Below are 14,613 nucleotides of genomic sequence, written 5' to 3' on the forward strand. Positions count from 1 at the left end.
GGGGTTGTTTAGCCTGGAGAAGAGGAGGCTGAGGGGAGACCTCATTGCTCTCTGCAACTACCTGAAAGGAGGTTGTGGAGAGGAGGGTGCTGGCCTCTTCTCCCAAGTGACAGTGGACAGAACAAGAGGGAATGGCCTCAAGCTCCGCCAGGGGAGATTTAGGCTGGACATTAGGAAGAAATTCTTCACAGAAAGGGTCATTGGGCACTGGAACAGGCTGCCCATGGAGGTGGTTGAGTTGCCTTCCCTGGAGGTGTTTAAGGCACGGGTGGACAAGGTGCTGAGGGGAATGGTTTAGTGTTTGATAGGAATGGTTGGACTCAATGATCCAGTGGGTCTCTTCCAACCTGGTTATTCTATGATTCTATGATTCTATGATTCTATTTAATAATGTTACAATATGATCAGAATATTTATTATTTTAACCCTACTTTTAAGACTTAGGAGCCCACAGAACATCTGTGCCTTTATTTTGCTTCCAGGAATTGTATAACTATTAGCTAATTTTACAGATAACCAGCTAGTGTGTTAGCAAGAAATAGCATCAAAGATGCCCACATTTATGTAACACAAGTTCCAAGGCTAATAATGTCTCAGCTTGAATAGGAGAAATTAGGTTGACTTTCAGAACAAGATGGTCATTCTCCTGTTCCCTCAGTGAAGTTCAAAGTGGCCAGGCTTCACAGTATATTCATAACTATTAAGTTTTTGTGCTTTCTGGTTTTATGTAGTCTTAATGTTGGGTTTCACTCTGACTATGTCAGAAAATTTTCTTCATGAAAGCATTTGATGACTTTGTCAAGTGCTGGGAATTCATTACAGCCTGGATGCTGTAGACCAGACGATACTGTTCTGCATCAAAGTCTTCCCAGTGCAGAGCTGCAGAATGAAGTCTTAACATAGAGGACTGTTCAGCTATCTGAGATGTGTTATGAAATATATCTGCACTGTTACAGGCAAATATATTAACGTTCTACCCAGTGATGGGTAGATACAACAACTAAACCCAGACACCAAAGAATAAATAATAGAATGTTAACAGGAAGCTCTTGCTGGAAAAAAATAGGAATTTTTACTTTTTAAGAAACTGATGATTATTTCTTATGGAAGATTTATTAATAACACCCATTGAATCACAAGTGTGGTTAATAATATGCAGTGTCAGGACGGGTTGGAAAAAAAAAGCCCTGAATTTCTTATTTGGTTAACATGCCTGTGAAATCTGAAGCAAAGTGTTTTAACAGGGTCAAAGGTAGGGACCGGAGATATTCCTATTTTTTATTGAAATGATTAAAAGAAACACTAGATATGCTGAGTATTTCTCATACTGTCCCATAATAGGTTCTTTAAATCTCAAATCTTTTTCTAGGTTTAACTAGTTTGTTTTCAATATCTGCTTACAAATGTGTCTGTAGAAAGCGGGGGATTGAGAGGAATATATTGAGAGCTTAAGTGTATTTTTTCTTTTTTTTGCATTTGCTCCAATATCTGAAAACCAAATCAGGGCCTTCATTACAGTTCGCTCTGTGAGATTAGCAAGCGTACAGTAAATAATTTAAGGAATTACTAACCAAATGCTTCATTTTCAGACATAGACTTCTGGATGGATCTGAAAGAATTAAAAGAATTTACCGTTAGCCGAAACTCAGAATGAAAAATGAAAGGACATTTAATCAAATATGGATATTTTCAGCCTAATTCTTCAAAGCAGGGCACAGGGATTTAGCTGTGCAATTCCCACTGGCTTTAATTGGAGTTATATGGCTTTTCTCATTCATGCAATCACCTGCTCCCACAAAACACTGAATGCTTCTGAATTTTTATTGTATAAAAATATGTTATTCAAGTTTCTTTCTGGAATGAAGAATTCATGACTGAGTCAGAGAGCCCACCAGTATGAAAGTAAGAGTTGCTTTTTTTTAAACATGATCTGAAGTGTCCTACAACTTTTAGAAATTAGTGTCTGAAGTTTGGTGACACAATAATGAATTAAATCAAAGAGCTACATATGAACATAACATCCCCATGACTACGAGTAAAATTTTATTGTGCAAATAAACCTTGAGATTTTTGCAAGTTTACATCAAGAAACAGTTATAACTCATGCTTCCATCTGTGGTCAGTGGTTTACAGATGATGACTTAAAGTATATGCTAACTTAGCAGAAGGAAAAGAAATTTTTGAATTAGTTAGTTTCAGTTTATTAATTAAGAAAAAAACAATTGTATTAATTCATTAACTTAAGGACTAAGCCAGAAGATTATACTAGATGAGACCAGAGACTCTTTAATCTGTGACAATGATCAGCAGAAGGGAGAGAGCACAAAAATTGAGATGTATCTCCCGACTTCAGGCATGTAGGTGCTGGAGGATTTCTGGAGCGAGAGTATACATTATAATTTTATTTTTTTTTATGATCTGCTCCATAAGGAATAGTTTCATTTGAAACCACTTGTATTTCTTTTGCTTCCAGGGTTCCACAATTTCTTACTTTCTAAATAAGGCATTTTTCTTTATTTTATTTCTGCTACTGTATTTCCATTGAGGCTTCCTTGTTGCCTCGCTGTAAGAAAAAGAGAATGATAATTCCTCATTCAATTTCTCTATATCTACAGAAAAGGCCAATGTGAAAATTTCTGCATTATCAATGGGAATATCATGCCAGGATAGTGATGGGCTGGACACTCACAATGAAATAATTTTCATTACAAAATCTTTTCATTTTGAGTGAAATTAATTTCATCTAGCTTGTTCATTTTCTATACTGATTAGTCAAATGACCTAGACAACTTTTCTAAATTCTGATAATTAATTTATAATAAGATCAGTTTTAGAATAGAATAGTCTTATTTGCATTGTAAATTTTGATACTGAAGCTACAGAATTCTACTTCTATTCCTGGGGCAGGCTTAGTTCTGATCTAAGCAGGAGAATCTTAGGCACATATGTGATTGCATCATATTTGGTAAAGCCTGGTAAAACAAACCTTAGGTAAGGCCTGTACTGTGGTTTGGCTTCCTTAAAAGTGTTACAGAATTATGAGAAAACTGTGAACACTAACATATATTAATTATTAGCTCAAACCTTAACATCGTGTCTTAACAAATGGATGCAAAGCATACTGTTGTCACAAATATATTTGATAAAATACAGTCTGACCTGCATTATCTGAATCATTTTGCAAACTAATTTTTTACTTGGATTAAAAACACAAACAAAAAACTCTTCAGGAGATTATCAGGTCAATGGTACAAACATGCTATAAAATAGGTTACCACTTCAATCTTTCAGAAAAGCTGACATACGGTTAAACCAGGCTTAGCTTAATTGCATTTTATTTCAGCTGTCCTGGTTCTGATATTTTGGAAGAAAGCTTTATGTATATGGAAAAATCATGGTAAAAGAGCTTTAGTAGTGCATTACAAGCTTGTTACTTGCTTCCAACTGCAACATTAACACATATACTCTATGAGAATTAAATCAACATTGGCAAACATTAATAAAACAATAAGGATGAAAGGTACAGACAAACATAGTGATATTGTGTAGACCTCAAACTGGTCTCAACTTACTTTCTTTTTTTGGTCACTGTGTTCTCAAAGTCAGGAAATTCCTTTTAAAAAGATAAAGAAAAAAAAAATCTATGAGAATCAAAAATGTTTAATCCAAATATAATATTTTCCTCACTGGAAAGACACTGAATTATGTACTTTTGATGTATGTTTTTAACATCCACTAGTATTTCCAGTCTTTCTTTTCCTAACAGCTAAAGTTGTGGTGGGCAGAACCACAAAGTACAGCAGAAAGTACATGTAGTTAGGTGTCCTGATTTTAAGAGGCTTCAACATCCCAACTGCAATACCCCTAAAAAAACATAGAACAATACTCTTACCTCAAGAACGAATATTTTATTTCTTCCACGCTATGATTCTTTTAAATTTTATGAGGATAAAATACCCACACATTACAATGAGATGGCTTTCTGAGGGACACTGACACTCTAACCGCATTACATAAGGAAGAGAGCAGGAAAATCTTCAAGTAAAATTGAAAGTTGTGCAACTCAGGCTGGTAAAGCTCTTGGGGACATCATATCAGAATCGAGCGCTGGCCTGGAGGTAAGATCACACAGTCCCCAGGGCTCAGATGATATGTACCCTGACAAGATGTGGGAGGGAAAGGAAGAGTTATGTCGGTGTTGAAAGAGTGAACAAAAGGGTGCCTAACTCTGCAAGTTATGCCAAAATACCTCACTGCATCTTTGCTGTTGTAGTCACCCTGGGACTTAAAGTTAATTTTAACTTTGAGAAAACCTGAGGGTGTCATGCTAGGACAGAAGAGATCTCTGATCCCTATACTATTTTGATATCTCCTGAGACAGAATATCAAAGCACTGTATCAATTTCATGTCTATTTCTTCCAGCCTAGAAAGCAGAAACTAGGATAAAAATGTCCATGATGAATGCCACTTCAATCTACTGTGCAACAAGAGTCATTAAAAAAAAATGCAACCATTCCTTATTTTGTAAATACAAAAACTTCTATTTATGGACCTATTTTTCATATTCTTATGTTTAATTTGTTTCCTTCATGTATTACTATCTACATCTGCACGGCTGTGACCACAGTAATTTAAAAATGTCATCCAGGTTGCTTGATGAAAAGCCAAAACATGTAGTACATAAAATGATATAAGGGCATAACTGAGTTTTATATTTTTCCCCCCCCTCTCAGCAAAACCCATCATAGATATTCTTAAACTCCTTCAGGAAAGTGCATTAAGAAAAGGCTGCTTTACTGCACTGAAGTTATTTTAGCTGAGTGTAGGATATTCTGTTAGCACCTGGATGTTTGTGAATGCTAATAACAGTTTCCATAGAATATTTTTTCATGCGTATTTGTTCATAGATGTTATGTGCAGATCAAAAAAGTATACAGAATTTATCATCTACTTTGAAATACTGCAAGCAATGTAAGATAAGTTTCTCACTGAAAAAAAAAATCATTTTAGTCATGGGAAAAATCTTTTCAATAGCTCTAAAGAAATGACTAGATGAGGTATACAGGCATACGGAAAAGTTGAAAAATGTTGAAAAAGTGATTTTAAGGCTCTTTCTTTTAAAAGGATAGTGTCGATACCTCATTAAAAATACTATATTTTTGATTTCCAATAACTCTGAATTAAAGCATTGAATGTGTCCCTCTGGTGTTTACAAGCTGTCTGGGAAAGCTAAAACTCTTGCATCTGTTAAGACTTGTAAACAGAGGAAATATCATTTCAGATAAGTAGCCCTTTTCTTTACCTCACTGGAATCAAATGTCAATTATAACACTGCAGATCAAGCAGGTGTCATGACTGACTGTAATTTTCCTGGCAATAACTTAGAAAGACTGATAAATTATTTGGCACTTTTCTGATGTACAGGGTAGTCAATCATATCATGGTCAGCAGTTGAAAAATATGTGGATCTCATGACATTTGGTGATTACAATCTGACAGGAAATATATGAAAATAGTTTTAATACTGAAGACACTTTTTTCATAAGCTTAATACAGCTGATGTGGTTGAAAACTGTAAAACCAATCTACAAGTGCTAGAAATTAGTTTTCCCATTTTATAGCATAATTAAGGCAAAGAACACTCATATGAATCATAGAATCACCGGGTTCGAAGAGACCCACCGGATCATCAAGTCCAACCATTCCTATCAAACACTGAACCATGCCTCTCAGCACCTCATCCACCCGTGCCTTAAACACCTCCAGGGAAAGTGACTCAACCACCTCCCTGGGCAGCCTATTAATGATGCACTATTGTTGGCTACCAACTGTTTCTGAGGATGATTTAATTCAGTTTTGCCATGTATAAGGTTGAAAAACAATCTGAAAATGTACTTTTATTCCTTCTGTCTAAGAATATTATTGGAGCTAAGCAAGAGGCAAAGTAATCAAAAAGTTAACAGGACAAAGCACGAAGATTAAAATCAATGTGTAACAGGCGTAAGGCAGTACCATACAAACCTGGAGTATGAACATCCCAGGCAAAACATTTCATATACTAAACAGGTATTTTCAGTTATGTGAAGGAGCAGAACAGTATACATGAAAGAGAGATTATTCTTAATCCAGGATGTGTCATTTGGGCAGATATTTGGTTAGGAGCGAAAATCATCATGGTTCAAAAAGAGTATGTTCACTGAATTATGTCCTGCAAAGCTTCAGTGACCACATCTCCAGAAGAGTGGCACAGACCTTCTATGATTAATACAAATCACAACAGATAAGATAACTGCAAGAAAATAACTACCTTGCTGCAGTATGAGGAAGAATTTCCTCTAGCACTAGTGTCCCTTTTTTAAGTTGAGGGGAGCAGACATTGAATGCCTGCCCTGTTGATTTACAAAATTGTATAGAAAAAAAGGAAGGGGGCAAAACTTCCAAAGAAGGAAATGTGCCATGCCAAGCTACTCTACCCTGAGTCAGTGGAATCTGCATGGCCATAGTTCAGCCGACCATTTAAACATACACTGGAGCCCATACCTACGTAGCAGTGCACTTAAGTATGTGCATTACTGAATAATGATAGATGGCTGAATCAGGGCCTGAGGGAGCCAATAATGTTCTGAATTTATCATGCTATGGGGGACGCCCTGCAGCCTGGAACCAAGTGACGGAATTAAAAATGGGAGAGAAGTACAAATGGGTTCAGTTAATAAGCTTAACGGCTTCATCCAAAGTGTAACTCTAATAACTCACATGCTAGAAATAGCAGATAAGATTACACATAGTCCTTTGGCCTTAGCAGCATTTTTTCCATAGGTCTTACTGCCAACACGTCATCACTAATCTTGTTTTCCATTTCTAGAGAGTATTTTATAAATAATCGTGTTGATTCTACAGCCAGCACAGTGACACAGCATCCAGCCGTTATTTTTAGTTAAGTGCTGAGCTGAATATTCTCTCAAAACAGAACAAAATAAAACTCACAGTCAATTTTAGGAAGCTTCTTGTTAACATCCAGTGAGTTTGCTTACTCATTTACCTTTACTTCTATTGATGATGATATTTGAGTTTAATGATGAAAATACGTACCGTCACTAAAATATTCCCTTTTGGTAGAAAGAAATTTATTATAAGAGTTAGCTGAATCTGAAGTCCCAGATTTTTCTATTCACTGCTGTACATGTATCTTCTTGGGCTATGAAGTGCCATCCCACAAAAGCAGCACTATGCAGTGTGAAGTGTTTTGCTGCAGTTTGTTCAGATTAACATTCAGGACTTTCTAATCCTACACTAGTAGCAAATCTGCTTGTCTAGGCTGTCTCAATGGAGATCTGCATTGAATAGGTTGATTATTTTTATTTATGAAAAAATTATTAATTTTTAGACTAATATAATTAAGAGTCTGAAGTAATGCTGTCAAATCAGAAAATAAAACAATAGGAAACAAAATGCCTGAGGTAAACTATGACTGGTCTTTTAATTCTGCATCTTACACTTTGTGAAAACCTGATGCAGAGCATAGTGCTAGGCATGTGTCTCAACCATACTGTGAGAAGATAAAAGATAATTTCTAGTCCTTATCTATTGCAAAATGTATTAGGAGGTCACCTGTCACATGCTGGGTACAAACCAGAAAACAAATCTGCTTTCAGTTTTTGGTTTACTTTGTCTGAATACTGTTCCTAAAAGATAAGTATCTATTGGTCAAAGAAATTAGTGTAGTTGTCATTAGCTGTTAAGTTGGTTTGTAGTCACAGCAAAGGCAAAAACGACTGAGTAGGTGTAGGAACTGAATTATAGCATCCACGTTTGTTAGTAGAATGGCATGTTTCAATATGGTTGTGTAACACTGCCCTAGCCAAACAGCTAGAGCTTTGAACAATTGAAATACTGCAAGCATGCTAGGATCAGGTTACAATTGTATTTCACAACCATGGTTAAACACACTGTTGACAGGGTAGAGGTGGCTCATTTTTATAGTAACAAGGTCACAACCTCATAATGGGGAGAAACCTGTCACACAGGAGAGCATCTTCCACCCACTACAGTAAAATTACAATGCAGGTACATTTCAGGCTCATAGATCTGTGCTGATGCTATGAAGAATCCTTCTGTGCTCTTAAAACCAGGACCATTATATACAGCACCAAGGTCAACAGCAGAAGAGAGAGCAGGTGCTGTGTGAGATGGCTGGAGCAGAAGGTTTGGAGAAGAACAAGCTACTTCCATTCATCTAGGAATTCAACAAATGCATGCCACAATTACCAAGCCATTCTCCTATCCCGCCTGCTCCAGCACTCTCTCCATGCAAGTCCTGTGTGCAAACCTGCTTTGTGATAGTGCAACACCATAGGCCCAGTACTCTCACAGGTACACAGTACCTAATCCAGACTGCATCTGGGTAAAGTGTGGTGTAATTTCTGAAGGGAGGACAGTTGCTCCTCTTTGAATAATGAATACCCTTTTTCCTCTTTATTCCTTCACCCCACTGCATCATGTATTGCTATAGATAGCGATAGTAATTATAAATTGAGGAGTATTTTAAGCAGAGAATAAAGATTATGAAATGAAAAAGATTATGAGATTTAATATACTATGTTAAAATATTTGCCAAAGTGTTAATGATATATTATACCAATAAAAGGAGGATTAAGTAGGATAGCATTATTTAGGAAGAAAAAAACCCAGAAGAGAACCTCCTTCACAGGTTTACCTATTGAGGTCTTGTAAAAGACCTGTTGCTCCAGAGGCTATTAGTTACAAAATTCATACAACTCACACTTTAGAAATGCAATGTTGTCAATAAAAAGGACAATCAAAGACACTAATAGTGTATCCTGTAGAGACAAACTCTGCTAGTATCTGTACCCAGCATTTTTGTATGCTCTTACTTGCAAAGAGAAATTCCCTCGTACAGTGAAGCTTCACTAATCTCACTTTGCTGCTAGCTGTATAGAAACTCATGACCTGTTTTTCAAATGTGCTTGTTAAGACTGGACAGAAATCAGGTCACTGGCTACAGACATGAGATTTAAACAGTGGCTCTAAAGACCCTAAGTCGTTCAAACTGGCAGTTAAGCCAGCTGAATATTTATGCCTGCATACAAAGCAATAGTTTTTTTTGCAAAATGCATCGCATACTTTGCAATTAAACCTTACTTACCAAAGACATAGACCTGTCTGGTGGTCCACAATTTACATGCATGCCAACTGGACTGCTAGCCCGACTGCTAATAGTAGTTGTATCCTTGGGTTCTTGATGTTCTGGAACAGGCTCATACAAGCTGTCCATAGAGCCCTCCTAAAATACATTTAAACAGATTTCAAAGATGAACACTTGCAAACACATTGAAATAATGGTAACTAAAAAAGCTGTTTCTGTAATTTACAAATAATTTTTCTCCTTTATCTTTTGAAGTTCTTTATTTACTTCTTTCTCTAAAAAAAACATAAGGAATTGATTTTAGTAAGTAACCAAATGCTGAAATTCACAATATCATGGCATAAATTCCACAGATTGACAGGAGTAAAGCTGAAATGAACATTAGCAGAGCATGAACATCAGCAAAAATGAACATTAACCGCTCAAAATGAGTAAAATCAAGTGTAAACCTCCACATGAACACTGCAGGAAAATTCCTGTGAAAACTATGAACACTATAAACCACAAAAATTTCTACATAAACTATAAAATTGTTTTATAGTTAGTTCTTCTTCATGGGAAGAAGGCAATTTGATGCAGAAAGTTAACCCTATTCCTTAGAAAGAAATGGCGAAAGTACTGCCAGCTCCCAGAATTTGAGAGTTGAGATCATGGCCCCCAAAATCATGAGAATGTCTATAATTAAAAATAAATTCCATTTGCACTCAAATTTTTGAACTCCATGTTATAATGCACATGTAAGGGTTCTTTTTTTCCAGTCACCAGGAACAAAAGCATTATAACAGAATCTAAGATTTTCATGTTTATCCCACAATTCCAAGAATCAGGATTACATATACACACCACCATTCCATAATTCAAGAGTTAAATGAAAGCAGATGGCAAAACTAAAGACACTAACTAGTAATCCTAGATTTTAGATGTTGTCACGTTCATCTGCACTGAATATTTCCCCAATGAATCCTGATTATTGGTTTTAGCCTCATTAGTTAAGAAATAAATTAAATTAATAACAGTGTGACTAACACCAGAGCAACACCATTGAAATTAGCATGGTACGTTATTATTATTTAAAAGTATTTGCTTTTAGTAGAGAAGATAAACACAGATGTATATTTGAAGTTATATGGTTAATGTGTAAAGCTTTACATGCAAGATTATTGACCGGTGAAACACCAGTTCAAACATGGGACGAGTTTTTGCAACCACAACGTTTATCTATGGATCTTTATTTGCTTCAGTCTACTACAGCCTTGATAAGCTATGATAAATACTATGAGAGAAATATTATAAGTTGAAACTTGAAGATATTGAAGTTATACACTAGAATTTATTCTAGGAACTAATGAGTTAATATTTCCTGGGAAAGTGGCATATGGCATATGAAGCACACTACACACCACTTGTGCTCCTAACAGCCAGTTGAACATGGGTTTTCACAGCAATTGCATAAGAATATTATTTTTTTTCCTGCAACTGTTGCCACGTAGCAATGATGTTTCAGACTCCAGGTCTGAAGTTGTGGATTGAGCATTTCTAGAAAAAAAATCATGAGTTTAAAATATTTTACACACTTCCAGGATTCTGCAATGTAAAATGTCACCATAGTCTTCTCCCTCTATTGGGAATAATACTGGACTTTGGTGAAAAGAGCTTTTAATTAAGAGACGAAAGCATAAAAGACAGCTTGTGTGAGAGAGACAGCATGAGAGAAATAAAAAAGATAGGGAAAATTGAGGGTGAGGAAGAGTGAAAGGAGAGAGAGAGAGAGAGGAGAGGGATAGGGTAAGAAAAGGGAGGAAAATAAGACGGAAAGAGAGAAAGAAAAATATGTAAAGGAGAGAAGGAAGGAAAAGAGCAGGAATAAGAAAGGGAAAAGAGATGGAGATAGAAGAAGGGGGAAGAGACAATGAGAGAGAGAGAAAGAGTATACAGGGACTAAGAATGAGTGCTCAAGAAACTGAAAGAAGGAGAGTGTGAGAATGAGCTCAAAAAAGAAAGAGAAAATCCTTGTGTGAGAAAGATAGAGCACAAGGGTGTGAGAAAGGGTAGGTGTGTAAGAAAAGGACAGTATACAGAAAAAGAGCAAGTGCACATGCGAGAGTGAAGACATGAGGAATAGGAAGTGCATGAAAAAGAGTGAGGGCATGAGAAAGAGGATGCATGCAAGAAGTGGAACACATGAGAAGGCACAAGTGCACACAAACAGCACAAGAAGAAAGTGAGTGCACAGGGACGAGAAAGCACATGAAAGAGGAGGAGGAAGAAGAAGGGAAAAGAAGCAGTGGCACAAGAAAGGATATGATGGCCTGAGAAAAGGAGCAGGCACAAGAAAGGAAGTATAGGTGGGAATGAGAGTGCTCATGAGAGAAAATTAGGGGAAAATAGAAGGTAAAAACAAGAAAGAAGGAGGAGAAAAGCTAGGGAGAGACAGAGGGAAAGTATGAGAGAGATCACAAGATAGTTTAGAAAAACGGAGACAGATCACAGAATAGTACAGAGGGAATACGTGTGAGAAAGAGATCACACATAAAAGAGTGATTGCACAGGAAAGAGAAAGCATGTGCAAGAAATTAAGTGTGAGGGGATAAGAAACAGTGATAGTGAGATTGTAAGAAAGGGGGGATGAGGTCCTGAGAATGGGGGACAGCGCAAGAGAGGCTGCAATGCTGTGAGGCAGAGGGTGTGAGAAAGGGAGTGAGCACAAGAAAGCAGGATAGCTTTTAGGAACAAGTGGGTGAAAGAGCAGGGCCATGTGCAAGAAAGAGCAAGAACATTAACGGGTGTGTGTGAGGTCACAGGAAAGGGAACTAATGTGCAAGGAAGAACAAGGCTGTAAGAAATGGTGCAAGGTCACTAGAAAGAGTGGAACATTAAGGAATGGGGGCACAAGGACACAAAAAGGGATCCATTGGTGCAAGAAAGAGCCAGGGCATAGAAAGTGAGTGAGCAAGGAGAAGTACGGTCATATGTGATAAAGGGCAAATGCACATGAGAAGATGTGTGTACACATGTGAGAGAGTTACAAAGAGGGATAAAACAAGAAAAAGAAAGGGAGAGAGTAACAGAGACAAAAAAGAGAGGAGGATATAGAGTAAGAGACAAGGATGTAGAAAATAAAAGAGAAAGAGAGTGAGGGGAGAAGATAAAGGAGTGAAACAGCAAAAGAGAACTCAAGAAAGGGAGTATGTGTGCAAGAAACAGAGTGTGTGTGCAAGAAATGAGAATGTGGAAGAAGGAATGTGTGTAGGGGAGAGTGAGTGCAAGGGCATGAGAAAGTGTGGGAGTGAGGTTGCAAGAAAGAGCATGAAGGTGCGAGTTACTGAGGAGGAAAAGTGTGGATGTAAGAAAGAGTGGCCACAAGAAAGTATATGATCGTTTGCAAGAAAAAGCAAGAGTACGCAAAGAAGAAAGGTAAAGTAAAAGACATGCAAGCAGGAGGGGATTGGGAGGGTAAGAAACAGGGAGAGTGTGGGAAATAGATAGCACAAGAGAAAATGCGTATGAGAAAACTAGTGTGAGGGAGTAAGAGAGAGTGAGCATGACTTTGAATGAAAGGGCACAATAGCTTACATCAGAAATAGCGTGGCCGGCAAAACCAGGGAAGCGATTCTCCCCTGTACTTGGCACTGGTGAGGCAGGACTTCAAATACTGCGTTCAGTTTGGGGCCTCTCATTACAACAAAGGCTTTGACCTGGTGGAGCACATCCAGAGCAGGTCAATGAAGCTGGTGAAGGGTCTGGAGCACAAGTCTTAGAAGGAGCAGCTGAATCGTTTAGTCTGAAGGAAAAGAAGTTGAGGGGAAACCTTACCACTACCTACAACTTCCTGAAAGAAGGTTGTAGTGAGGCAGTTATTGGTCTCTTTTCCCAACTAACAAGTGATAGGACAAGAGGAAATGGCCTCAAATTGTGCCAGAGATGGTCTAGATTTTAGGAAAAATTTCTTCACCAAAAGGGTTGTCAGTCATTGGAACAGGCTGCCCAGGGAAATGGGTGCATTACCGTCCTTGGGGTTAGATGTGGCTAGCAGTTGGACTTGATGATCTTAAATGTCTTTTCAAATCTACTGTGATTATGTGAAACAGTGCAGAGCCAAAAGAAAGGGCATGAGAACAAGCACGCATGAAGAAAAGCAAACATGCGCAAGTAGAGTGCACATAATGGAAAGAGGGAGAATGAGAAACAGAAAAGAGAGAAAATGGGAGGGAGAAATACAGGGAGAGAGCATAAGTGTGAGGGTGGACACAAGAAAGGGAGGCAGAGGTGCAGTGTGTGTGAGTATGTGACAAAGTGCAAGTGCAGAGAAAAGAGTGAGCACATGAGAAAGAGCACTTGAGAGAAGGAACACACAAGAAAGCATGAGTGTGTAGAAGAAAGGGAGCACAGGAGAGAATGAGGGCTTGAGCAAGCAAGAAAAGGAAAGAGGGAGTGAGCAAAGAACAGAGAGTGTGAGAGCACACTTGAGACAGAGGTGGAAAGAGAAAGAGGCATGGTGCAAGAAATACTGTGTGCCCGAGAAAGCAAGCATGAGGTTGTAAGAAAGACTGTAGGGGTGCAAGAAAGGATGTGAGGTTTTTAGTTTGTGAGGTTGTGAGAAAAGACATGAGGTTACAAGGAAAAGCGTAGCATTATGAGAAAGGGTGTGAAGATGTGAGAAAAGAAGCAGGCACAAGAAGATAAGCATAAGAAAGAGAGGGGGAAGAGAGGGAAAGAGAAATAAAGGATAAGTGAGAAAGCAAGCACTCAAGAAAGGGGTAGAGAACATATAAATAAATAGAGTTTGCTGGAAAGACATTGCACGAGGAGAGAAGTGGCATGAGAGATTGCATGCTAAGGCATGAGAAAGCATGAAAGCAAGGTCCCAAGTAATGGGGTGGGGGCATGAGAAGAGGCATAAGGAAGGGAGTAAGGGTGTGAGAAGAGGGGTGGGTGCAAGAAAGAGTGACAAAGAAAGAGCAACCACATTAGAGTGATTGTGTGTGAGAATAAGATACAGTGTGAGGGAGCAAAGAGCAAGAAAAAGAAGGAGATAGATAGAGAAAGAGCAAAGGTGGGGAGAGGAAGCTTTCAAGAAAGTAAGTGCACAAGAAGGGGAGAGAGAGGTAGTGTGTAGGAAAAAGAGATGTCACAAAAGAAGTGAGAGAGCACAAAAAAACCTCTTGCAAGAACTCAGGCATGGGTATGTGAGAGAGAGTACAGGATCAAAAGAAAGGGCATGCAGTTGTGAGGACAACAAGGGCACGAGATATGGACCAAGTGCACCAACATGTGAGAAAGAGAGCATATGGATATGAGAAAGGTACAAGAAGGGGAGTGAGAAAGAGTGAGGTCATGAGAAGGAGGAGAGGGCATTAAAAAAATTTTGGCTATGTGCAAGAAAGCAAGGATGAGAGAATGTGATGAGATGATTGTGTAAGAGAGAATGAGAATAACATAAAGGATG

The 14,613-nt window shown here is 38.0% G+C and overlaps 1 protein-coding gene across 3 annotated transcripts in view; it reads right to left on the minus strand.

Moving 5' to 3' along the window:
- The window catches only part of SAMSN1 (SAM domain, SH3 domain and nuclear localization signals 1), a 91,432-nt gene that overhangs the window by 71,162 nt on the left and 5,657 nt on the right, over positions 1–14,613 (minus strand). The window contains exons 2-4 of one of the 3 annotated variants that reach the window (XM_069870495.1): positions 9,168–9,305; positions 3,573–3,613; positions 1,572–1,609 (exon numbers count right to left, since the gene is read on the minus strand). In XM_069870495.1, coding sequence (XP_069726596.1) covers positions 1,572–1,609; positions 3,573–3,613; positions 9,168–9,305 — 217 coding nt within the window. Of the gene's footprint in view, positions 1–1,571; positions 1,610–3,572; positions 3,614–9,167; positions 9,306–14,613 lie in introns of those variants that run through there. The other 2 variants (XM_069870521.1, XM_069870504.1) reach the window with 2 other exon arrangements.

Source organism: Phaenicophaeus curvirostris, chromosome 1 (genome assembly GCF_032191515.1).
Source record: "Phaenicophaeus curvirostris isolate KB17595 chromosome 1, BPBGC_Pcur_1.0, whole genome shotgun sequence".
NCBI classification, from domain to species: domain Eukaryota; kingdom Metazoa; phylum Chordata; class Aves; order Cuculiformes; family Cuculidae; genus Phaenicophaeus; species Phaenicophaeus curvirostris.